At 44.8% G+C, this 27,395-nt stretch overlaps 1 protein-coding gene across 3 annotated transcripts in view; it reads right to left on the bottom strand.

Moving 5' to 3' along the window:
* Positions 1 to 2,785: 2,785 nt before the first annotated feature.
* Positions 2,786 to 27,395, bottom strand: part of kiaa0825 (KIAA0825 ortholog) — a 309,772-nt gene continuing 285,162 nt past the window's right edge. For all 3 annotated transcript variants that reach the window (XM_033017288.1, XM_033017289.1, XM_033017287.1), the window contains exon 20: positions 2,786 to 3,351. In XM_033017288.1, the coding sequence (XP_032873179.1) occupies positions 3,255 to 3,351 (97 nt within the window). In that variant the 3' untranslated portion in view covers positions 2,786 to 3,254. The remainder of the gene's footprint in view (positions 3,352 to 27,395) is intronic.

Raw genomic sequence — 27,395 nt, forward strand, 5'->3', positions numbered from 1 at the left:
TTACTGCAAATGGTGGCTTGGGAGCTTTGACTTGAAGTTGAAAGGCACTATTACTGCAAATGGTGGCTTGGTTGCTTTGGCTTGAAGTTGAAAGGCACTACTTACTGCAAATGGTGGCTTGGGAGCTTTGAAGTTGAAAGGCACTACCTGCTAATGATGGCTTGGGTGTGGCTTGGGTGCGGCTTGAAGTTGAAAGACACCACTTACTGCAAATGGTGGCATGAAGTTGAAAGGCACTACTTACTGCAAATTGTAGCTTGGGTACTTTGGCATTAAGTTGAAAGGCATTACTTACTGCAAATGGTGGCATGAAGTTGAAAGGCACTACTTACTGCAAGTGGTGGATTGAGAGCTTTGGTTTGAGGTTGAAAGGCATTACTTACTGCAAATGGGGGCGTGGGTGCATTGGCTTGAAGTTGAAAGGCACCACTTACTGCAAATGGTGGCTTGAAGTTGAAAGGCACTACTTACTGCAAATGGTGGCTTGGGAGCTTTGGCTTGAAGTTGAAAGGCACTACTTACTGCAAATGGTGGCTTGGTTGCTTTGGCTTGAAGTTGAAAGGCACTACTTACTGCAAATGGTGGCTTGGGTGTGGCTTGGGTGTGGTTTGAAGTTGAAAGACACTACTTACTGTAAATGGTGGCTTGTGTGTGGCTTGAAGTTGAAAGACACCACTTACTGCAAATGGTGGCTTGGGGTTGAAAGACACCACTTACTGCAAATGGTGGCATGAAGTTGAAAGGCACTACTTACTGCAAATGGTGGCTTGGGAGCTTTGGCTTGAAGTTGAAAGGCACTATTACTGCAAATGGTGGCTTGGTTGCTTTGGCTTGAAGTTGAAAGGCACTACTTACTGCAAATGGTGGCTTGGGAGCTTTGACTTGAAGTTGAAAAGCACTATTACTGCAAATGGTGGCTTGGTTGCTTTGGCTTGAAGTTGAAAGACATCACTTACTGCAAATGGTGACATGAAGTTGAAAGGTACTACTTACTGCAAATTGTAGCTTGGGTGCTTTGGCATTAAGTTGAAAGGCATTACTTACTGCAAATGGTAGCATGAAGTTGAAAGGCACTACTTACTGCAAATGGTGTCATGATGTTGAAAGGCACTACTTACTGCAAGTGGTGGCTTGAGAGCTTTGGTTTGAAGTTGAAAGGCATTACTTACTGCAAATGAGGGCGTGGGTGCATTGGCTTGAAGTTGAAAGGCACCACTTACTGCAAATGGTGGCTTGAAGTTGAAAGGCACTACTTACTCAAATGTTGGCTTGGGTGCTTTGGCTTGAAGTTAAAAGGCACTACTGTAAATGCACTTACTTCCTGTTTGCACTGTATATTGATTTTAGATAAAACGCTACCACTTACGGCTGTGATTTTTGGCCATCTTACTCAGTCCCCCTCCGCTGAGCAGGTGCAGAGAATTCTTACCATTAATGAAAAATAAAAGTGTTATTAGTTTAAAAAAAATGTTGATAATCTATCTCCTGTCAATCACTCCATGAAAGCCACACCTTTTCTGGTGGTGTGGGGTGGGGGATATCCGGAAATGTGGGTGTGGCTCAGTCTCTGCAAGATGGAGGAGGGAGAGGTCACGACTCGCTGTCTTTAGTGGCTTTGCACCCTACTTCAAATGGTATGAAACTGCACTTGAATTTGGTGGCCTTGCACCCTGCTAGAAGTGGTAAGAAACTGCACTTGAATTTGGTGGCCTTATACCCTGCTTGAAATAAAATTTCAAGGATTAGTCCTGAGTCAACTACCAGCCCACCAGCCGTGAGGGAGTGAGTTGCCAGCACAACAGGCTTGATTGACTGAGACGCCAGCCCAAGAATCCATTTGGTGCACAATTTGCATACTAGCCCTCTGGAAACCAGTCCCTTCAGCCCACAACACCCATACTAGCACTCCAGAAAGCCCCCCCCCCCCCCCCCCCCCCAACTGGCCACCAATATTAGAATTGGTGGAGAGGTGGAATATTGCGTTGGATGACCAGCCCTCCTGTGTGATGCTGGGACCCAACGGGTCCCACTTAGTCTAGTATGCTATTATATTCTGAAGAAAGTGAGAGGAGTTGAAAGAGAAGATGTTTTATGGGAGAATAAATTCAGCCTGATGAATTAGTATAGTGGTGGAGGGGAATTAGTTGGTTAGAATTAGTTAGAAAGAATCAACGAGTCAGACCATCCAGCAAAATAGGAGGTATAGAAGCATTGTATATTCAAAGTGAAGATAACCCTTTTGGGTCCAGGAAACTAGACTTCACCAGTGGTTCCTTGGATGTAGATAGGAACGGGCATGCAGGGAAGAAATAATGAAATCAAGGTTAGAAAAAATAATTTTATTGGGTTAAGATGAAATTGGAATGACAGGTCTGCTCAGGTAGTTCTGCGTGTGAATCTTGGGGAGCAAGTAGAAGCAGCTGTGCAGTGTTGGAACATTTAAATGCTATTGATCTCACAGATGCATTTGTTCAAATACTATTGGTAACCAGGGACAGGGAGCTCCTACTGGAATTTGTGTTGGGATTAATGTTTGGCGTCAATCTTGTAGTTTGAGTACTGATTTGCACAATAAATTCAGGCACTCTTGACAGTTCTGATTTATTTCGCTTATCTTTCACATTTATACATTTATTAACTGGTGTCAAAGTAACAGTAATGATGACCACACCTTTGAGGAGAACCTTTGCATTGAGTCATTGAATGTCCACCATCATAGACGTAATCCAAGCCATGCCTTTATAAGACGTGTATATTTACTAATAAAAATCCTCAAGAAATTATACTTCTTTGAAGCAAGTTTTAATGTGTGCACATCGATGTATTACATATTATAAAGAACACAACACCTGCACAAACTCAACATTCATAATATGTGTTTTCTAACAAGGACTATTGGTTATCTGGGGCAGGAATTAGATTGCTATTTGATTCCTAGCAGATTTCTGTATTCCAGATAAACTCCTGAAGCGTCAGGGCGAGAGGTAAATAATGTAACTCTCACCCTACACGGGAAATCTAACTAATTTCTACAGAAGTGCAATTTAAATCCAATTTATCTTCATAGTACATTTTTATGTTACAGGAATTAGACAACTTCCATTGAACAAAGGCTATGTTTAATTATGAATACAATTGCATATGTTCTTCTAATGTTTCAAACTTTTGCATTCTTCTAATATTTTTACATTCAATTGATAGAAAAACAAAAACAAGAATTGAACCAGTGACATTTTATTAACATGATTGCCATTCTAATTGTCTTTGACCTCAGTAAAATACATTTTTTGTAGGTAGTCTATCATATCCTTTTCTTTGGCTTCAAGAGTTGAGTAAGCTTGCATTTCCCATCTGGAAAATATAATAAAAAACATTTATATCAGATTAATAAGAATGTTATTTGCAATTATGCATGTCAAAGAAAAAAATATGTTTGCGAAAAGGACTTCAAAATCTGAATAAGTACTTCTCAATAAGCTATCATCAGCAAAACCTAAGTTTTTGTTTTACCACCAAACATAAAAATTACCTTTGTACATTATTAAAATATTCATTAGTATTCACATCCAATCTTTTTGGAACACCAATTGGTATGAAGCAAATTACCACATATCTTTCAAAAGTCAATAGCCTTGCCTTATTCATATATGCGAATAAGCATAGTTCTCAATGCAAAATAAATAATTTAAGGGTTTAGTGCAATTATGGTGTAATCGTGCTCTGGAAACAGGCACAGAGAGGGAACTAAACCATTCTCAAAAAATAGACGGAAGAGAGTTGCATGTAGTGAGGCCAGTTTTAACTGTGCAGGCGAGAAAATGTGATCCCAGTGTTACAAGGGAACAGGTTCAAGGATCTGACTAGTGAAACAGAAAAATGCTCACTCATCTGTTTAGTTACAGAATAAGTACAGAATCTTGACAAAATCTACCATGAATACACCATGATATTTAAATTATGTAACCAGGTTGGTTGCCTATGCATTCGTAGCTCTAATACTTATTAGTTTGTAGGCCATCTTAAACCAATTAGTATATATAATAACATTCTGTTGCAATCACTGAATCACCAACAGCACTGGGCTGTACAGGTTGCTCAGGCAACTGCTCTGGTACTTTAAGAAGGTGGATCAATTTAATGTCTTATTCAATCATAAGATTTCTATTGATGCTACACTTAGTCCGTGGGCCAGAGGGGCCTACCGTGCACCCTCCCTATGATCCTACTTCTTGAGTGTCATTTTGTTCATTGGTATCTCTTCTGTCAGAAAAATGATGTTCCCAAGAAAAAAACTAATTGGACTATGTTTTTATCCCCTTATTTGTCAAAATGTCAAAATTGTGTTTTTTCACACTTTACCCTCTTTCTTGTGGCCCTCTTCTATCATCCTATGTCAACTGGAAAGCAAATCCAAATTTCCGTGTGCAGCACTGGAAGCGTGATGATGGGGATGAAGCATTCAAACAATGTACAAGAAAAGATCTGGCATGGATGCTTTCCCGGAAAGCGAGTAGTGAGAAAGGTCAAGAGCTTCCAGCTTGGGCTGGATTTGTCTCAGCAACAGGTGAGGTGCCTTCAAATGTGACCACAATGGACTACTATCCTGTGATCAATCATCCGATGACGGAATTTAGTACAGTTCAAGAGTGTTTATGAGCTTCTGAAGAAGCAAGTCATGAGGTTGGCCCAGAATATGTCATTACAACATTCGACTTGGGTGTCTGCATGAAGGCATATCCTCTTGTATGGAGTCATCCTGCACAGTACAAGAAACACATTGTGTTGATTGACACATTTCATGTCATTTGTGCAAACTTCAAAATGCTTGGAAAGAAAATGGAAGGATCTGGACTTCAGGATTTCCTCATGGAATCGGGACTCATTTCTACTGGTTCTATGAAAGGTGTTATGACAGAAAAGAACTACGACAGAAGTCTGCACTGCCACAAGACGATGGTGGAGTGCTTTTCGAGAGGCTCCTTCTTGATGAATTCCTGTCTATGGCTGGAAAAGATGCAGTGCTGTCCAGTATACCAGAGGAATCGAAGGGCATCTTTCAAGAGCTAATCCGATCGCCAACAAAGCAGGTACTTGCTGAAGTCAGGGCCATTGCAGATCTCAACACATTGATGGAGTCGTATGACAGCTTCAAAGCTGATGTTCGAAAAGGATCTCTCGGGAAGACTGCATAATTTTGGTTGTCGTACATGTGGATTGCAGATTTGTCTACCTTTAAACACGACAGTACCTTCAGTACTTCTTTGACAGTAACCCTGACTTCCCTCAAGACACTTCCAGTGACTGGTCCAATTTCCTCCATCCTACTGTCTTTCTCCTTGGTAAATACCACATAAGACATTGCCCATCTCCTGTGGCTCCACACAGAGGTGACTTTGATTCCTGAGAGGTTCCACTCTCCCTCTAGTTACCCTTTTCTCCCTTATGTATTTATAAAATCTTTTGGGATTGTCCTTAATGCTACCGGCCAGAGCTATCTCCTGGCCCCTTTTTGCCTTTCTGATTTCCTTTTTTAGTTTACTCCTAGGTTCCCGAAACTCCTCCAGGGATGCACATGATCCAAGCTGCCTAAACCTGTCCCATGCATCCTTCGTGTTTTTGACTAACATCTCAATTTCCGTCGTCGGCCAAGCTTCCTTATGTTTTCCTGCTTTGCCCATCACTGTAACGGGGATGTACACATCCTGAGCTTTCTTCAGTACACTTTTTAAAAACATCCCACATGGCCGATGTTCCTTTCCCCTCTAATAACCTGCTCCAGTCAACTTGAGCGAGACCCTCTCTCATACCCTCAAAGTTGGCCTTACCCCAGTTGAGCAGTTTAACATGTGGACCCTTTCCGTCCCGATCCATAACTATCTTAAACCTAATCCAACTGTGGTCACTGGTCCCAAAAGGCTCCTCCACACACACTTCATTAACTTGCCCTTCCCAATTTCCCAATACTAGGTCCAATGTTGCCCTCTCACATGTGGGGGCCTCCACATGCTGCTTAAGAAAACTCTCCTGAATACTTTTGAGGAATTGCACCCTATCTGAACCCTTCACCCTATGAGTTTCCCAGTCTATATTGGGAAAGTTAAATTCCCCTACTACAACAACCTTATTTGACCTGTAATTTCCCAGCACATTTGTTCTTCTAATTCCCGTTGACTATTCGGGGGTCTGTAATACACCCCTAACAAGGTGATCATCCTTTACTTGTTCCTCACCTCCAACCATATAGCCTCACTAGATGAACTGTCCATAATGTCACCTCGGAACACAGCCGTGACATCCTCCTTAACCAACAATGCAACCCCCCCTCTTTTTTCTTCACCCCTGTCTCTCCTGAAGCTCCTGTACCTCGGAATGTTGAGTTGCCAGTCATGCCCCTCCCTTAACCATGTTTCAGTCATGGCTACAATGTCCCAGTCGCTCGTACCTATCCATGCCCTAAGCTCATCTGCCTTACCCGTCAGGCTCTTTGCATTAAAATACGTGCAGTTTAAACCAACCCTTCCTTCCTCGCTCTCCGCCTATTCTTAAATTGTTAGCTTTTCAATGGGCATTTTGAATTGTTCCATTAACTTTTGCTAGTTTTCAGAAATGGCAAGCACAGAGTAGTTAAGTGTTTTTAGTTCTATCACCTGACAGCATCTATTGAAGACTCTTTTATGGTAAAGCAATAAACAACTTGCATTGCGTAAAAGTAATTTTGCAGAACAAGCAAAGGCTGCACTAGTCTTACAATGCGAATCTTGATGAATTATATTGCAAAGCATTTTGTTAAATAAAGGTTATAGAAAATCCTGGGAAGTGCAGCCATCCATTAATCAGTCATGACATACAATTAATACAACAACAAATGAATGTATTAATTATTTTTAACATTAGAATTGTGGCAATTCAGATACAAATGAGGTCGATAAAATTAAAATTAGAGAAAGATTGTAGTGATTTTTGCACGTGGCTCCTATGAAATGTAAGGTGGTATGTTGAAACAGAAACTGCAATTTAGCAGCTTGTCTGGCCTAAATTATTGAATTCTAACAACAAATATTTCTACCTCATACTTTAACTTCAAGTTTCCAGCAACTGCATCTTGCATTATTCATGTTCTGTTTGTTTCCCTGTTCTGCTCTCAGTCATGTTGCTGTCTTTACACTTCTTCAGAGAGACGGTTGGCATGGTGGCACAGTAGTAGAGTTGCTGCCTTACAGCGCCAGAGATCCGGGTTCGATCCTGACAACGGGTGCTGTCTGTACTGAGTTTGTACGTTCTCCCCATGACCTGTGTGGGCTTTCTCCGGGAGCTCCAGTTTCCTCTCACACTCCAAAGACGTACAGGTTTGTAGGCTAATTGGCTTGGAAAATTTGTAAAATGTCCCTAGTGTGTGTAGGATAATGTTAATGTGCGCGGATAGCTGGATGGCACAGACTAGGTGGGCCAAAGGGCACTGTACCTCTAACCAAGGGGTCTCCAAACTTTGGCCCGCGAGCCACATCCGGCCCGCCATGAGATTTTATCCGGCCCGCAGCAAGCTCAGCGCAGGACGGAGCGTGTGTCAGTTAGGCGTCGATTCGAGTCGGGGAGCACGGCGTCCCGGAGCTGCTCTTAATGTTGTTACCGGGTAGGTCCCTCGAATTGTCAGCCGAGACATCACAGGGCCGGCGTGAAGAAGGGTGCAATGGGTGGGGGCGGGGTTTGTTTGGTGATGGCGGTCAGAATGGGGCGGGGGCGCGTTATAATGTGTGATCGTTCCTCTATGACCTCTCTTTCTGCCCCCTCTCTTTCTGCCCCCTCTCTCTCTGCCCTCTCTCTGCCCCCCCCCTCTCTCTCTCTCTCTCTCTCTCTCTCTCTCTCTCTGCCCTCTCTCCCTCTGCCCCATTTCTCTCTCTCTGCCTCTCTCTCTCTGCCTCTCTCTCTGCCTCTCTATCTGCCTCTGCCCCTCTCTCTCTCTCTCTCTCTCTTTTTTTAAATTTATTTATTTATTTTTTAAATTCCAAGACTTTATTCGACACAACAAATGATACAGCAGATCAAGTCATAAACAAAAAAAAGAAATTACACTATATCAAGTGTCATTATAATACAACATTACAATCATTGTTCACAATACTCTCAACCCCACGCGGTGACCAGCGCCCATGGAAGACTTCCAAAGTCCCCGTGGACACCGCGTGTTCCCTCTCCAGGGACACACGTGCATGGACGTAGGACCGAAAGAGGGGCAAGGCAGCCGACTCTAGCCTGACCATCGACCACCTGCTGCCTGGACCCGCGAATGGCCATCTTGGCCAGGCCCAGGAGCAAACCGACAGGTAAATCCCACCCCACCCCCCCCCCCACTCGGCTCTCCCCACACCCTGCCTTGTGTCCAAACACAAGAATCGTGGGACTAAAATGCAACCAGAACTTTAGGAACAACCCCTTCAGATATTGGTACAGGGGCAGTAGCCTCTCACACTCTATATAAGCGTGGAACATGGTCTCTTCCTCGCCACTGAAAATACAAGCAGCGGACGAGCCCGTGAACCGACTCAAAAGTTTATTACATGCCACCGCTCTGTGCAACACTCTCCACCCCAAGTCCCCAATGTAAAGGGGGACAACTTCCTTGTACAGGGACCCCCACTGGGGACCTTCCCCGCCTTCAGGTGGTAACACCGTCCGCCATGGTGTGTCGGGTCGGAAACAAAGGCAACTCTTCGCGTCACGAAATGGCATGCTAGTCATCTCAGAAAGGCGGCTCAGGTTATGTGGAGCCAGTGCCCAGGAAATATCCCGGAGCCGAGGCCCGATGAGCAGATCTTGCGGAGCGGGTAAAAGCTCATTCAGAACCACTCTGGGCGCGCGCCTCTCCTAGACACCTGCCATGACTGGGTGAGGACCGGCCACTCCCGCAGCCGCAACATCCCACTCCCCTCGTGGAGCAACACGCTGGCTGAAAACAACCAGATTCCTCACTCTTAGCACATCCCGGTAGAAAACAAGCAAGCCCCTTAGGGCGGGTCGACTGATGCCCGCCACCGGGAGCCGCGAGACCCCCCTTAGACAACGACCCCGTCGGAAAAAATACGTGGCCAAAGCGTGCCATCTGGGGGGGTTCTCTATATACATATACCTCCGCAGAGTCCTGAGACGGAGAGCCGTCACCTGGGTACGCACGCATACCAAGGATTGGCCGCCCTCCTCTAATGGGAGACTCAGGACCGCTGCGGAAACGCAGTGCTTCCTATTTCCCCAAAAGAAGTCCACCAGCTTCTTCTGTAAAGCATTTACAAAATTGGAAGACGGGACAAGCGGTACCATAACATGGAGGACACCAGCTGGTTTATGACCAACACCCTCCCCTGAAAAGATAGAACTCCAAGCAAGCCGGACCAGCACCCCAGCCGGGCAACCACTTTCGTCTCCAACTCCTGCCAACAAGCCTCATCAGTGGGACTCAGGTACACCCCCAGATAGAGGAGGTGCGTGGTGCTCCACGCAAACATTGCCATCTCCTCTGGCAGGGAGTCTACCTGCCACTGACCCACTAAAAGTCCAGAGCACTTGCTCCAATTAATCCTGGCAGAAGATGCAGCCAAGAAAATCTTCAGGCAATCACGCATCCTCCGCAGGTCACCAGGATCAGTGAACATAAGAAGTACATCATCGGCATACGCCGAAAGAACCACCTCCACCCCCAGGTAGGGCCAGGCCTGTCAACCTCCTCCGAAGAAGACACAGGAACGGCTCCACACAGACCGAGTACAACTGACCCGACATGGGGCACCCCTGACGGACCCCCCTCCCAAAATGAAAGGGAGCCAACAACGCACCATTAACCTTCACAAGGCACTCCACTGCAGCACCCGGGCCACAAAATGCGGTCCAAATCCAAATGCTTGCAACGTCCCGAAGAGGTAATCATGCTCTACCCTATCAAAAGCCTTCTCCTGATCAAGAGACAGAAAAGCAGTTGACTGACCAGTACCCTGGGCTAGATGAATCAGGTCCCTAACCAGGTGGATGTTATCCTGAATGGACCGGCCAGGGACTGTGTAGGACTGGTCATGGTGAATCAATTGAGACAGCACGGAGCCCAGGCGATTTGCCATCGCACGTGCAAAAACTTTATATTCTGTGCATAGGAGAGAGACCGGGCGCCAGTTTTTCAACAAGCGGAGTTCCCCCTTCTTGGGCATCAAGACAACAACTGCTCTACGCCACGAGAGGGGCATCTCCCCAGTCGCCAGGCTCTCCCCCAGAACCAACATGTAATCATCCCCCAGGATACACCAGAAAGCTCTTACAAACTCTACCGTCAACCCATCCAGCCTGGGGGACTTACCCCTCCTGAGCTGATGCAATGCACGAGTCAACTCCACCAAAGATAAAGGGCCGTCAAGAAGATCGGCCACCTCCCTATCTACAATCGGTAGACCCTCCCACAGGTCCTGCTGAGCTTCCCCGCTGAATCCACCTGCGGAGAACAGGGGCCCATAAAAGGACCTGACCAAGGCACTAATCATCTCTGGATCAGTAACAGAGGAGCCATCATCTGCGAGCAGCTCCACGAGCTGCTTGCGGGCTCCCCGCCCCTTCTCCAGAGAGAAAAAGAAAGGTGAAGCTCAATCCAGATCGTGCAGCATCTGGACCCGCGCCCTCACGTAAGCGCCTCGGGACCGCTCAAGTTGCAGGTTCCTCAAGGCTTCCTTCTTCTCCTGAAACACACCCCATTCGAAAGAATCATCTCCAACCCGACCCAGGTGAGACTCTGCGTCCAGCAGCTCTCTCTCAAGCCTCTCGACCGCTGAGTCCCGCCGCCCGGTCGACCCCCACGTATAATCCTTACAAAAAATACGGATGTGAGCTTTCCCCACATCCCACCACTGCCTAAGGGAGGAGAAGCACCTCTGCCTCTCTCTCCACCTCACCCAAAACCGACTGAATGACTCCCGGAAACACCGATCCTCCAGCAGCCGGTTGTTAAAGTGCCAGTATGCAGACCCGGCCCGAGCGCGCGCTGGTTTAAAATCCACACGCACCAGACACTGTTCCGAGCACGGCACCAGCTGCATTGAGGCCGCTGAGACACGGGAAACAAACGCTCGGGAAATATATATTCGATCAATGCGGGAACCACCGCCCTCAGACCTCCGCGAAAAAGCAGTAGAAACCGGGTGGAGGTCCCGCCACGCATCAACCAACTCAAAGGAATCAATCAACCCTCTCAGCTTCTTCGCTACAGCAGGGGCACACTGAGTACCAGAACGGTCTCGCACCTCAAGTGTGCAATTAAAGTCCCCCCCAAGGAAGACACACTCTCCCCTATCAATAGTGCTCAACAGAGCAGTCACCTCCTGAAGTAGGCCGGCCTGCATCGTGCCGGAGCTGGGGGCATACACGTTAATGAAATGCAACGGCATGCCATCCAGGCTCACGGCCAGATGGAGCAAACGTCCTGGCACAACTTCTTGCACTTTTAGAACATTTGGCAGAAATTCTGAGCCAACAGAAAGGCCACCTCACTCGAATTTGAGCTAAGATGACTCATGTAGACCCTCCCTAAGGACTGATAAAATCTGGAATCTACGAAAACTCGCTCTACTCCCGTTTAAGTTTAATGTGGCTACTCTGATTGTGCAGGCACACTAGATTGAGACCCTCATACTCCTTGTAGGCTTCATAACTCTCTCTCTTAGGAACTCCAAAAAGTCCCCAAACTGGCACTTTTCAGAGACAGGAAGATCACTATCCTTGTTGCCAAGGATAGCCTCGAGAGTTTTAACCAAAGTCGGCAGATCAGCCCACCGTCTCTTTGGAGCATCTGCCTTTGTTCTGTTGGTACGGCTTGTTTTTAGAAACTCCCGCACCTCACAGATAACAATTGCATGAGACTCGTCCTTGGATCCTGGGCTATCGGCCAAGTTACTCGCACCTGACACAACAAGCTCAGCATCACCAAGGTCATTGTCAGAAGTCGAAAGACCAGAACTCTCTGGAATTTCGCCAACCCCTCCACACAAACTGGCCCCATCACTCTCCCCCTCCTCCAGCATGACACCACCCCCAGGATCAATGCTGGGGAAGGTTCCTGAAACCCCTATCCGCATCACGCAGCCCACTGACTGGCTGGGCTCCTGCGCTCTGCCTTCACCCTCCACATCTGGGCCTGGGGAAGAAAAAACAAGAGGCACCCCCAGGGTCTGTGGTACACTGGCACCCCCAGAATCTGAAAGAGGATCGCCACCTGAAATAGCTCCGACCTCCACAGCACCTAAAGCAACCCCTCCACTGGCAGCACCCAGAGGCTCTCCACTTACTTTTTTACTCTCCCCTGCCAACTCAGCCGGCAGTGCAGCACACCCCCCAGCACCTCCATTGGCTCTGATATGGTGCACAGACTGGTACACCATTGCCCCCGAACCCCCCCCCCCCGGGCTGACTCTGCTCATCCCCCGTCTCAGGGGCCACACTACCAGGGGAGCTTACCCCACCCTCTAGCGTGCCTCTAACACCCTCAGTGGGCCTCTGAAACGAGGGGACCTCCTCCGACCCAGAGGACACACCCCCAGGGGAGCTAAACTCAACACACGATGAGATAACTCCCTCGGAGGGCCCCTGAGACGAAGGGACATCCACCCGCCCAGAGGACACAGCTCCAGAGGGGTCTACCCTATCACCTGATCTTGTAGTACCCTCGGGAGATCCCTGAAGTGGAGGCTCAACCTCCAACCCGGAAGACACCAGTTCCTGACCTCCAACCACATCGGTGGTGAAAGGTCTGGAAAAAGACATCCCCCTAACTTTGGACCCACGTCCTAGCTCTTCCTCGCCAGGCCCAATCCTCCTTTTTGTCCCACTAGCATGCAGCGGTACGGTGACCTCCATAAAGAAAGGGTCTTCCGCCTCCACACTACCCCCATCCACTTTATCACCCGCACGTTTTACCTTCCCTACCCTCGTCAGAGCCACCGCAGCTCCTTGCTGGGCCACGGCAGTTGCACTCTGGACCTCACTGGAGCTGACAGGCGCCCCTTGGGTGATCTCCATACTCGGCAGTTGCACACCCGCCTGCTTTTGACTCGCTGGGTGTTCTTTTTCTGCTTGTTCTTCTACTTCTTCTGCTGCTCCCATTTCTCTCCACCCTCCCTCTGTGCCTCACCTTCAGCCACCACCACAGGTTCAGGACGTAGGGGGCGGGAGCCCTCGCTGCCCCGCGTCCCCAAGGCGGAACTTGCAGACCCAGAGGGCTATCCCCGCCGCCCCGGATCACCGAGGCAGAGCCGACAGCCCCACCCAGGTCAGCAATACCACCCCGCACCACCGAGGCATGATGAGCCACCCCTGATGGGCCAGCAGTGCATTCCTGGGCCGCTGCGCTAGAAGTTCTAGCAGCGACCCCGTGATTAGGACATTCCCTACGGAGATGTCCATAACCACCGCACGCATGACATAGAAACATAGAAATTAGGTGCAGGAGTAGGCCATTCGGCCCTTCGAGCCTGCACCGCAATTCAATATGATCATGGCTGATCATCCAACTCAGTATCCTGTACCTGCCTTCTCTCCATACCCTCTGATCCCCTTAGCCACAAGGGCCACATCTAACTCCCTCTTAAATATAGCCAATGAACTGGCCTCGACTACCCTCTGTGGCAGAGAGTTCCAGAGATTCACCACTCTCTGTGTGAAAAAAGTTCTTCTCATCTCGGTTTTAAAGGATTTCCCCCTTATCCTTAAGCTGTGACCCCTTGTCCTGGACTTCCCCAACATCGGGAGCAATCTTCCTGCATCTAGCCTGTCCAACCCCTTAAGAATTTTGTAAGTTTCTATAAGATCCCCTCTCAATCTCCTAAATTCTAGAGAGTATAAACCAAGTCTATCCAGTCTTTCTTCATAAGACAGTCCTGACATCCCAGGAATCAGTCTGGTGAACCTTCTCTGCACTCCCTCTATGGCAATAATGTCCTTCCTCAGATTTGGAGACCAAAACTGTACGCATACTCCAGTTGTGGTCTCACCAAGACCCTGTACAACTGCAGTAGAACCTCCCTGCTCCTATACTCATATCCTTTTGCTATGAAAGCTAACATACCATTCCGTGCCTTTCCCCAACTCCAACGCACGGTTCTAGGGAGACCCCTACACTCCACCTCGAAGCTCCCCTCATCGCCTTCCCCCACCCCCACCTTCACGAACACCCTCCTTTTGAAACTGAAGATCCCTTTTTCCTCCGGGTCCCCCCCCGGGGTGCATGAGCCTAAAGCACTTAGACCGCACCTCCCCAATTTGAGACAGGTACGGAATGAGTGTTGCATCCGGAATACATGTAGGGCAACTCCGCAGGAGAACCGGTCTCACCCTGGACACCCATGGGACCACCTGTATATGGACCCCCCCCCCCACTGAAATCCCCCTCTCCAACGCTGTGGCCACATCCTCCCGGGTCTTCAATATCATCTCGACCTTTCCCCTCTCGAGCTCGGAAGAGACAATAGCCCCCCTCCCAAGAAGGGCATTCATAGCCTTCATAATTACTTCCCTGGACATCTGGGGCCCAGTTTGAACCGAGATACCAAAACCGTCCCAGTCCAAGTCAACATGATTCTCATATTCAGATGGCCTCACTTCCGCCGCTGATGTCACCGCTGTGTAGCTCCTCTCCTTCGGCCGAGCCCCCGCCATCGCCATCTGGACAGAGGCACAAACCAGCTCCCGGCACCCCAGCAGCTCAGCTCCAATTAAATTCCCAGGGACAGTCACAGTCGAAGACAATCTTCAGAAAGCAAAATCCTCCAGCTGAAGCAGGAAAGTCTCCAAGTTCATCCACAGCCGAGAACACCTTACCCTGTTTTGCCGAACGCAAAAGCACCTTCTTCACATTAAGCCAGGTAACCGCACTGTGCAAAATTACTTTAGGGCAGAGAAACAGTGCCAAAACACGACAAGGACACCGATAACTTCATACGCTCGATATCCAGGCACTCTTGGCAGTCCGCCAATGACAGCCGCTCCCTCGACAATTTAGAGAAATCTCAGGGATTTTCACACTTGTGGAGGAATTTTTAAAGCAAAGGAAAGTTTCAACAGTCCAACAATAAGTTAAACTATGAAGCCTTCTGCCCCTGTCCCTTCTCAATCGACCAAATCCTTGAAAGGCTGCTTAAAACTTCTCAGCCACTGGAGCTGAGAAAGACACAGCCTCTCTCTGTCTCGCTCTCTCTCTCTTTCATTAGATTTACAAAACTGACATATCTTTAATTTTTCCTATGGCCCACAAAAATGTGCCAAATATATAATGTGGCCCTCATGCTAAAATGTTTGGAGGCCCCTGCTCCAAACTAAAACCAGCTATGATAAACACATATTCATAACCCTCTCTTAGATGGCCCCCACAATGTCAGGCTAATGTTGAAATCCATCCTATCATACATTCCTTTTTTTTTTTTCACGCTTCACTTTTCCACAGCTTAAAGCATATTTGTGTTCTCACTTTTTCAGTTCTGATCAATGGTTATTGACCTGAAATATTACACTGCCCTCCATAATGTTTGGGACAGACCCATCATTTATTCATTTGCCTCTGTACTCCACAATTTGAGATTTGTATTAGAAAAAAATCACATGTGGTTAAAGTGCATATTGTCAGATTTCATTAAAGGGTATTTTTATACATTTTGGTATCACCACGGGTCGAAGTTGAAGCCTCATCACTTGGAGCCTGAGCCTCGTGAGTTGGAGCCAGAGCCTCACGGGTTAATGAGCCTCACGAGATGGTGGAGCTCACGGGCAATGCAGCCTGCGACCAGAAGAGGCCATGGCTGGGGCCGGAGTCGGCGCCGCGGAGGCGTCAAGAGGGGACCCGGTGCTGCGGTTGTTGAGGGCGCCGGCATTCGAAGACAGGCCACCTGGGAGTCGGAGTACGCACCGCCAGGAACAAAGAAGGACCCGGCCTGACCGCCGTGAGGGGGGGGGGGAAACAAAGTAGGGCCCAGCATTGGGGAACCACTGTGAGGGGGGTGGGGGAAGAACAAGAGTGGACGGGGAGTGGGATGCTTTGTAAGTTTGTAAGCGCCCTTTACATGGCGACTATTGCATACCTTGGGTATAAAGCAAAGAATTTCACTGTGACTTTCACATGTGACAATAAAGTATTCAATTCGATTCAACACTCACCATCCTTTGGGAAGTTTCACAAAGCTGTCTGTTTCTTTTATATAATCTACCAATATCTTGCATTCTGTTAAATTTGTTCCTCTCAAAGACAATATTTTTCATGCTACTGGGAAATAATCTACAGGTCTTGTATTCATCCCCCTGGTCCCTGGGCCTACAAATGGAAAACTAAACTTTCATGAAATAAAAACAGAAAATGCTGGAAAAAAATCAACACAGAATCGTACAGAATCTTGGGAGAGAGAAACAGTTAATATTTTAGGTCCAGGACACTTTGTCTGTGTCAAATTGCACCTTTTACAATTACAATTAGGAGCCAGTCATGATCATATTCAAAAATCAGCAAATTGTTTGCTCTGTAATACTTGCGTAACAGTGACTAAACATTGGGATCGAATTAATTATGTTTTCAAACAATTAATATCTTGGTTTGATCAGTATCTCTCGCCCATAAAAATCGTACTGTTTTTTAACAATGAACAGATTAAGTTCAGTTCTATAGGACCACTCCAATTGTGCAATGGCAGGTGGAGATTTCAACAAGAGCTATTTTAGTTCATATGTTAAGATAAAATGGCCGAGTCAGAGAAAATCAAGTTTTCAGCTGGATCAGGAAATAATCTGCTAGATCTGAATTTTTCAGTGAATATTACTTTAAAAAAATCTATAGTATGGATTTGTTGGCACTGTCACTTCAATGTTGATTTGAAAATTTGATATATTATTTCTTGAGTTATTTATTAAAATTGTTCACAAATCTGAAATATTTTTTAAAGTTAATGACCTGATGACGTCACAATGGCTCTGCTCCTCGCGGCCCGCTGCGCACAGTTTTCAACGCGCAGCCTGCTGGGCACTGTTGCAAATTGCATCACCATCCCCCCCCCCCCCCCGACTCGCGGTCATTTGGTCGCCACCCCCTCGCAGTCGACTCGCACTCGGCCGTCCATCCACAGCGGCCCGTCCAACCCTGCCCGCAGCCCAGCCGCCCTCCCTCCTCGTGCTCTGGATTGAAGCCACTGAACATGCAGTAATTTGGTTGGGCTTCCGAGGTCCAGAGCACTTCCGAGGCCTGCCGCCCGCTCGCAGTCGGCCTTGCCCGCTCAGTGTCCTTCCCCCTGCCCCTCCTCCCTCCCCTCCCCATCCACCCCCCTCTCTACCCCCTCCACCCCTCTCCACCTCCCTCCCCCCCTCCCCCTTCCCCCCTTCCGCTCCCCTCCCCTCCCCCTCTCCCCCTCTCCTCTCCACCCCTCCCCTCTCCATCCCCCACCCCACCTCTCCCCCACTTCCCCTCCCCCCCTCTCCCTCTCTCTCTGCCCCTCTGTCTCTGCCCCCTCTCTCTCTCTGCCCTCTCTCTCCCACCCCCCTCTCTAGATGCGCCTGCGAGGTGGGGGCTATGCGTCAGTGGACAGGGCGGGGATGGGCTAAAAGGAGCCAATTAATAATATTAATATAATATCAAGGGGGGTGGTTAGTGTGTGTGTGGGGGGGGGGTAGTTACTGTGTGTGTGTGTGTGTGTGGGGGTGGTTAGTGTGTGTGGGGGGGGGTGGTTAGTGTGTGTGTGACGCCGCAGCTCCCCCCCCCCCCCGCAACCGCGCGTTGAGGTGACGGGAACAAACGGGTCCCCCTTGGACTAGTATTCTTTAAAAATATTTCAAATAACCTTGCTATTCCCTAAATCTTAAATAATTTTTTTTTTTTTAAATGTTGTCCTTGTGAGATTGTATTCACTACAATTTAAACTGGATAAAATACTCAGGTATAGAATGTTAAAATAGGTTGAATTTAATTATAACATTACTACAGCAGAGTAATCTTTTAAAAACAATTTCCCATTTTGTTATTTTTTAATCCTTGAACTATTTGGAAATCTATTTCCCTCCTGAGTCATCCATTATGTTCAATGGGATATTGGTACAGCTACCCATGACTTTCCCCATTCTACAAGTTAGGAAACTTTCTTTTCTGCTTCGTTCACTGCTGCAGATGACAAAAGGAATCTAGTTTGCTTTACGCAATGGAGCCAATTAAGTCAATGGAATTGAATTTTGGAGGAGCAATGTGTTTCATTCATGTGAATGAAGACAAATTTCTACCACATATCCTTGAACAGAATAGCAGTTAATTAATTATATTTGGTAGAAGCGATTTGCAATGTAAGAAATATTGATGACTATTCTACTGCCAATCATGCAAGTTTTCTTTTTAACCGTGCCTGCCATCTTTCATTTTAACACTATGCAAATCCGCTTTCAGTTGAGTGGTCTGTACTTATTGCTGATTTGGCATACAGAAAAAAACACATCTCAGCTCACTGTACTCGCATTTAAATGGCAAATACAATCTGAAGCACATTCCCTATTGTTAATATCTGATTGAGGTTAGTGCAAAGTGATAACACTACTGTAATAGCTACTTTTCTAATATTTTAACGTTTTTAGAAATCCTTTCTTTTAATTTGAGGAGCTAACCTACAATTATACCGCCTGATTAGAATTATTCATAGTTAATTGTTCAAAATTGAATATCTTTAAAACCTACATCATTTACTTTAGCTTTTAAATGGCTTGAACAAAATAAAAAGTTCAGATTTCAGTTACAAAGGCATTACTATTTTTTCTAGAGCTCCAATTAGCACTAAATGTACTTATTTGTTATAAAAGCCATGTTATTGAAAAGAATGATTCTGAAGTGGGTGAAAGGATTTTGCAAAAGTGAAACATTTCAAATTATAATGGAATTAGGCTTTAAGTTTTAAAGGTACGATATCACATTTTACCTAATATCCTCATTGCCAATCCAAAACACCTATTTACTGAACAAATCATTGCTGTTGGAATACCTGCAATAAGGGTGCCTCTTTTGAAATTATGCTAGAGTGGTTGTTAACTTTACTAACAGGTTGTGGAAAAGATCTCATATATTACTGGAATGCCAGTATACCAATTATAATCTCTAAATTTGTCTTTCTTTTTGTTACCCAGCCAAAGTAAACAACAATGCACTTCAAGCATGGAAGAGTGCAGCACAGGAACAAGCCCATCGGCCCATAGCCAAATCAAAATAATCCTATCTTCCTGCATACGATCCATCGCCTTACATTCCCTGCAAGTTCATGTGCCTGTCTAAATTTCTTTCAAACGTCACTATTATATCTCTTTCTCCCGCTGCCTAGAAGAGAGTTTAAGGCATCTATGGTTCTCTGCGTTAAAAAAAACGTGCCCGGCACATTTCCCTTAAATTTTGCTCCTTTCACCTTAATGCCCCTGTCCCACTTAGGAAACTTGAACGGAAACCTCTGGTGACCTTGTGCCCCACCCAAGGTTTCCATGAGTCGCCAGAGGTTTTGGTCCCTCGCTTGGAAAGCCTCCACCGAAGTGTGAGCTGCATCTACCGACCGCACACACACACACACAAACACATCGCGAAGGTGGGGGCCAGGGACAGCGGAGGAGCGCTGTCTGCGCGATGAAGAGGAAGGTAAACGGCTGCCACAGAGCACGGTAAGTCCTTTAGAGAGCGCGGGAGGGAGGGAGAGAAGGGGAAAGAAGGGGAGAGAAGGGGAAAGAAGGGGAGAGAAAAGCGGAAGAGAAGGGGAGAGAAGGGGGGGGGGGGGAAGAAGGAGTGGAGACAGTTTTAAGAAGTTTAATAAAGTTAGCGGGCATTTTACCTTCCGGCGGATCTTCTAGGTCCTGAAAACCAAAGATCTTTGCTGAAAACTCCAATGAGCCAATCAAAATGGCCGGTCAACGAAGGAGATTGCCTTCGACTGCCTGTAAGTAAATAGCGACCACACTCCACTGGCTTCGACCAAACGGCAACGTATTTTTAATCAAGGCCGGTTTTGGTTCTTTTGAAATAATCGCAGGAACATAGAAGAAGCCTCGACTACGCGGAAACCACTTTAGACCATTAGGGAGAGTGACCAAAACCTCCGGGAACCTCGCGGAAACCTTGGGTGGGGCGCAAGGTCTCCAGAGGTTTCTGTTCAGGTTTCCTAAATGGGACAGGGACTTAAAGCTGTTTCCTCCAGATTTTGATATTTTCACCCTGAGAACAAGACTGACCATCTACCCCATCTGTGCCTCTCATAATTGTATAAACTTCATTCAGGCCATCACCCTTCAGCATCCGTCTCTGCACAAAAATCAATCCATGTTTGTCTAACTTCTCCTGAGAGCTAATATTCTCGAATTCAGCCATCTAGGTGAATCTGTTCTGCACCCACTATTATTCTGTTTTTCTGATTAATCTTTTAGATGCTTTGGTCATATTGATGTATTGTTGCATATTTGTTCCTCTGTTGCAGCTAACATTTTTTGGCCAATTTGTAGCTTCATGCAAGTTTCAACTTGACTTGTTAAACTGACGTCTTGGCTTTGGCTATAAACATATAAACCATCTTCAGACAGATAAGATAATTACTGAGCCAAGGATTTCAGTGGACATGAGATTTAACATTCCAAAGTGTTTCAACAGAAAAGGAATGGTCGATTCTGTAAATACAGTACATTTGCTTTACTATTTCCCTCCAAGTCTCACAAAAAAATGGCCTTGTTTTTATACTATAACTTGTCTGTCTTATTGATGTCCACTAATGACTATTGTAGCCATGGATCAAAGGAAAATTCTACCCTTATAAGTGATATACCACTTTCCTGTTGCTTGTAACAAGGGTCTCATTTGAAAACTAGCCCATGACATCTAATTTACATGTGATGCAGATATACAGTGGCTTGCAAAAGTTTTCATACCCCTTGAACTTTTCCACATTTTGTCACGTTACAACCACAAACGTAAATGTATTTTATTGGGATTTTATGTGATAGACCAACACAAAGTGGTGCATAATTGTGAAGTGGAAGGAAAATGATACATGGTTTTCAAATTTTTTTACAAATTAAAAACTGAAAAGTGTGGCGTGCAAAAGTATTCAGCCCCCCTGAGTCAATACTTTATAGAACCACCTTTCACTGCAATTACAGCTGCAAGTCTTTTGGGGTATGTCTCTACCAGCTTTGCACATCTAGAGACTGACATTTTTGCCCATTCTTCTTTGCAAAATAGCTCAAGCTCAGTCAGATTGGATGGAGAGCGTCTGTGAACAGCAATTTTCAAGTCTTGCCAGAGATTCTCAATTGCATTTAGGTCTGGACTTTGACTGGGCCATTCTAACACATGAATATGCTTTGATCTAAACCATTCCATTGTAGCTCTGGCTGTATGTTTAGGGTCGTTGTCCTGCTGGAAGGTGAACCTCCGCCCCAGTCTCAAGTCTTTTGCAGACTCTAACAGGTTTTCTTCCAAGATTGCCCTGTATTTGGCTCCATCCATCTTCCCATCAACTCTGACCAGCTTCCCTGTCCCTGCTGAAGAAAAGCATCCCCACAGCATGATGCTGCCACCACCATGTTTCACAGTGGGGATGGTGTGTTCAGGGTGATGTGCAGTGTTATTTTTCCGCCACACATAGCGTTTTGCATTTAGGCCAAAAACTTCAATTTTGGTCTTATCTGACCAGAGCATCTTCCTCCACATGTTTGCTGTGTCCCCCACATGGCTTGTGGCAAACTGCAAACGGGACTTCTTATGGCTTTTTTTCAACAATGGCTTTCTTCTTGCCACTCTTCCATAAAGGCCCGATTTGTGGAGTGCACGACTAATAGTTGTCCTGTGGACAGATTCTCCCACCTGAGCTGTGGATCTCTGCAGCTCTTCCAGAGTTACCATGGGCCTCTTGGCTGCTTCTCTGATCAACGCTCTCCTTGCCCGGCCTGTCAGTTTAGGTGGACGGCCATGTCTTGGTAGGTTTGCAGTTGTGCCATACTCTTTCCATTTTCGTATGATGGATTGAACAGTGCTCCGTGAGATGTTCAAAGCTTGGGATATTTTTTTATAACCTAACCCTGCTTTAAACTTCTCCACAACTTTATCCCTGACCTGTCTGGTGTGTTCCTTGGGCTTCATGATGCTGTTTGTTCACTAATGTTCTCTAACAAACCTCTGAGGCCTTCACAGAACAGCTGTATTTATACTGAGATTAGATTACACACAAGTGGACTCTATTTACTAATTAGGTGACTTCTGATTGGTTGCACTGGATTTTATTTAGGGGTATCAGAGTAAAGGGGGCTGAATACTTTTGCACGCCACACTTTTCAGTTTTTTATTTGTAAAAAAAATTGAAAACCATGTATCATTTTCCTTCCACTTCACAATTATGCGCCACTTTGTGTTGGTCTATCACATAAAATCCCAATAAAATACATTTACGTTTGTGGTTGTAACATGACAAAATGTGGAAAAGTTCAAGGGGTATGAATACCTTTGCAAGCCACTGTATGTATATATTGTGGACACAAGAAACTGCAGATGCTGGAATCTTAAGCAGAAACTAAAGGCTGGTGGAACACAGCATCTGTGGAATGAATGGACAGATGACATTTCAGATCTGAAGAAGGGTCCCTACCTGATGTGTTTTCTCTCTACAGACCTGCTGATTTCCTTCAGATTTTTGTATTTTGCTGCATGTACATATTAGTATTTTTATGCAGCCTTCTTCAGCCTTATAACCTTCCAAACATTAAGCAATATCCGGAAGAAAGTAATTTAATTTCTAGGTCATTTTATAATTAAGGCTAGAAAGTAATGCAAGAAAACATATTTAATCTGACCTGCTCAGGACTTTGGGGGTGTTGCACAGGGAAATGTTAGAGACTGTTGGATCTTACTCCTATTAATACTTTAATATGCCTTTCATCTGCTTTTTTTTAAATGTTCCTAATTGATAATAATAACCTTCCAATGAACAGAGTAAGTTTAAAGATATATTACATTATATTTTTCATATTTTGATCCTATTATTATTATTATTATGGTACAAAACACTTTACATATTTAAGTCTGGAAGCATTGGAATAATTATTTTGTCATCGCTTATTCATCCAGTATCACATTCAGAATGTGAATAAATCAGGCAATGGAACAAAGGTTATGACCAGTTGCACTGCAAACTTGAAATAATATATGCAGATGGAAAATAAAACAAGGGTAATGGCTCTGAATATTGGATACATAATGAACCACATCTGAAATTTTCAATTCTTTCAGAAATTAGACACAATTTTGACCATTCATAGAGTCACACAGTATAGAAATAGCTGAACTTCCCCATGCCGATTAAGATGGCCCATCTGCCTGCATTTGGCCCATGTTCCATATAACCATATAACAATTACAGCACGGAAACAGGCCATCGCGGCTCTACAAGTCCGTGCCGAACACTTATTTTCCCCTAGTCCCATCTACCTGCACTCAGACCATAACCCTCCATTTCTTTCCCATCCATATACCTATCCAATTTATTTTTAAATGATAAAATCGAACCTGCCTCCACCACTTCCACTGGAAGCTCATTCCACACAGCTACCACTCTCTGAAAAGAAGTTCCCCCTCATGTTACCCCTAAACTTCTGTCCCTTAATTCTGAAGTCATGCCCTCTTGTTTGAACCTTCCCTACTATCAATCGGAAAATTCCTCGAAATCTTGCCTACCCATGTAACTGTCCAAATGATTTTTTAATGTTGGTCTAGTACCTACGTCAACTACCTCCTCCAGCAGCTCATTCCATATACCCACCACCCTTTGTGTGAAAAAGTTCCCCGTAGGTTCCTTAGTTTAGTTTGGTTTAGTTTAGAGATGTAGCGTGGAAACAAGCCCTTTGGTTCACCAAGTCTGTGCCGACCAACAATCACCCGTACGCACTCATTCTATCCCACACAGGCTAGGGATAATTTACAGAGGCCAATTAACCTACAAACCTGCACATCTTTGGAATGCTGGCGGAAACCGGAGCAACCGGAGAAAACCCACGCGGTCACAGGGAGAATGTATAAACACGGTACAGGCAGCACCTGTAGTCAGGATCGCACCCGGGTCTGTGGCACTTTAAGGCAGCACCTCTACAGCTGCGCTACTGTGACACTGCTATTGCATTGTTGCCCTCTCACCTTAAACCTATGTCTCCTGGTTCTTGATTCCCCTACTCTGGATAAAAGACTGCAAATTTACCTAATCTATTCCCCCTTGATCATATATATCTCAATAAGATCATCCCTCATCCTCCTGCGCTCCAGGGAATACAGTCTTAGCCCGCACAACCTCTCCCTATAGTTCAGGCCCTCAAATCCTGGCAACATCTTCGTAAATCTTCTTTGTATCTTTTCCTATATCAGGGTAACCAAAACTGAACAATACTCCAAATGTAGACACTCCAACATCATGTACAATTGTAACATAACATCCTAACTTCTATAATCAATATCCTGACTGAAAGCCAATGCGCTAAAATCCTTTTTGACCACCCTGTGTGCCTGTGACACCACTTTCTTGGAACTATGTACCTGCACTCCTAGATCCCTCTGCTCTACAACACTCCCCAGGGCCCTGCCATTCACTGTGAAGGTCCTGTCCTGGTTTGACTTCCCAAAATGCAGCACCTCACTCTTATCTGCATTAAACTGCAGTAACCATTCCTCAGCCCACTTGCCCAACTTATCCAGATCCTGCTGACATTTTTGCTAACCATTTTTGCTATCTATGATACCACCACTTTATTGTCATCTGCAAACTTAATAATCATGCCTTCTACATTCTCATCCAAATTGTTAATATAAACCACAAACACCAATGGATCCAACACCAATCCCCGAGGCACACCACGTCACAGGCCTCCAGTCAAAAAATAACCATCCACCATCACCTTCTGCTTTTTTCCATGAAGTCAATTCTCTATCAGGTTGGCTAGCTCTCCCCAGATCCGATACAGTCTAACTTTCCAGAGCAGCCTACCATGCAGAACCATATGAAATGCCTTGCTGAGGTCCATGCAGACATTGTCGACGGCTTTGCCCTCATCAACCTTTTTGGTTACTTCTTCAAAACTATCAGCCCACCTATCTGAATGCAAATATATCTTATCCCTCACGATGCTCTCCAATAACTTGCCTACCACAGATGTTAGGCTCACTGGTCTATAGTTCCCAGACTTTTCCTTGCAGCCCTTATTAATTGGATGCACATTACCCACCCTCCAGTCTTCCAGCACTTCACCCATGTCTAATGGTGATTTATAACTCTGCCAGGGTGCTTGCAATTTCTTCTGTAGCTTCCCTTAGTGTCCTCGCTTATATCTGTTCAGGCCGAGGCAATGTATTTACCTCCATAGGCCTTAGGACGTCCAGCACCTCCTCAAACATAATACGAACTGTCCTCAAGGCATTTCCATTAACTGTCCCAAGTTCCCCACTCTTCATGTCTTTCTCCACGGTAATACAGAAGAAAAATACTCATTGCGGACCTTGCCCATCTCCTGCGGCTCCACGCAGAGATGACCACTTTGGTTTCTGAGGGGCCCTATTCTCCCTCCAGTTATCCTCTTTCATTTAATGTATTTATTCTCAATCAATCAACCTTTATTGTCATCTTGTAAAGCAACAGTTGTACAGTGCAAAACGAGAAGACGTTTCCCAGGGAATACCGGAGCATCGCACATGAAACTTAAAAACATTTCACTCATAATAACAGTAAAAAAGCAATCCAGTCCCTGATGAAATAGTATAAATAGTTACAAGCAGGTAAAACAGCAACATTAAAATACAGTAAAAACAGTCATTAAAATGTCCAGGGCAACTGATTTGAGTGGCCAGTGCCAGAGTTATTAAAATGTCAGTGGATCATATTGTGCCATTCTGGAAATTTGACTGGATATTTCTGAACATGATCATGAATTACATGATTTCTACATCATTGAAGAGTGAAATGACATAATTCCCTGCATAACAATCTTTTTAGAGCATTTTCCAGAATATTAGACTCAGCTGACTATGAGTGATTATCGTTGGGCACTCCTAAGGCCAATCTGCCTGTTTATCTAAAATAAGTTTATTCACTTAAACAATGATGCTATAAATGTCAATCATCAATAATTTCCAAATACTCCACCAATATATCTAATTCACTTAGTAAAATCACTAAGTGTGATGATAGCGTACTCCATCTTAGTAGTAGTCTAATTTATCAACCTCTTTACAAATAGGATAGAGGATTATAGGGCATCCCCAGAAACTATTATGTAAAATGTTTTTAAGAAACATTTTGGCAATAAACAGAATTATTTTATATCTCTACACAATGTAGCAATTAATTTAAAATTTTTTTATTTTTATTATTTTTAATTTTATTTTTATTAGTACAGTAAATTAGTAATACACATCACATATATCTTATTACATTTTGTTGTACCACTTCGTTTTTCGAGCTTTAAAAAAGGTAGAAATAAAAGAAGTAAGGAAAGTGAGCAAGAATCGTGAAGGTGCAGGAAAGTGTTGGGAGAAGAAAGCCCCTTGGGGAAGAAATTAGAGAAGGAAGTAAAGAAAGGAAATAAGACCCTAGAAAGAAAAGAAAAAATAAAGGAAAAGCAATCGCTCTAATGTAACACAAAACTCCGCAAAAAAGGATATACCAACCGTGTTTTAAAAAAAAAAAATATTTCATACCCCCCATTACCAGATCCTGGTACCATTTATATTTTAAATTACTATTGCACCTTATGCTTGTAATAGTTCCGTAAATGCAGACCACGTCTTTTGGATGTGGTCTGCTTTGCCTGCTAGGAAGAGTCTCATCTCTTCCAAGTGTAGTGTTTCGAACATGTTTGAAATCCACATTTTTATTGTTGGTATTTTAAATTGCTTGTTAAAATTATAAATATCCACATTTACAGAAATGCAAGGTGGCAAGATTATTAATAAAGGAGAATAAAATATCTCTCAATGGTTGCATATTCATATTTATCACTATAATTTGTATTTTCAGACAACTACAGATAAAATAAAAAATATCTGTTACAGCAAGATTAATATAATTGTAGTATTTGTTTCTCATATTTACAAATTTCTTAATTGGTTTACTTTGCAAATCAAATAAAAGGCCATAATCGAATTTTCATTTAATTTGAAAGATTCATTGTCAAAACCCAGAATGTCCAATTTAATATGTTTAATAAATTCAGAAAGCCTACTGGTAATAATAATTTATTTTTTAAACAATTAAGGGATTATCTATATGTTGCATATTTTACATGATAAATCAGCTGAGTTAAATTGCCATCCTTAACAAAAATGCACTTCGCAAATTAAAAGCATTGAGATAGAATTTTTTTCAGCC

The sequence above is a fragment of the Amblyraja radiata genome, chromosome 3 (assembly GCF_010909765.2).
Source record: "Amblyraja radiata isolate CabotCenter1 chromosome 3, sAmbRad1.1.pri, whole genome shotgun sequence".
In the NCBI taxonomy this organism is placed as follows: Eukaryota; Metazoa; Chordata; class Chondrichthyes; order Rajiformes; family Rajidae; genus Amblyraja; species Amblyraja radiata.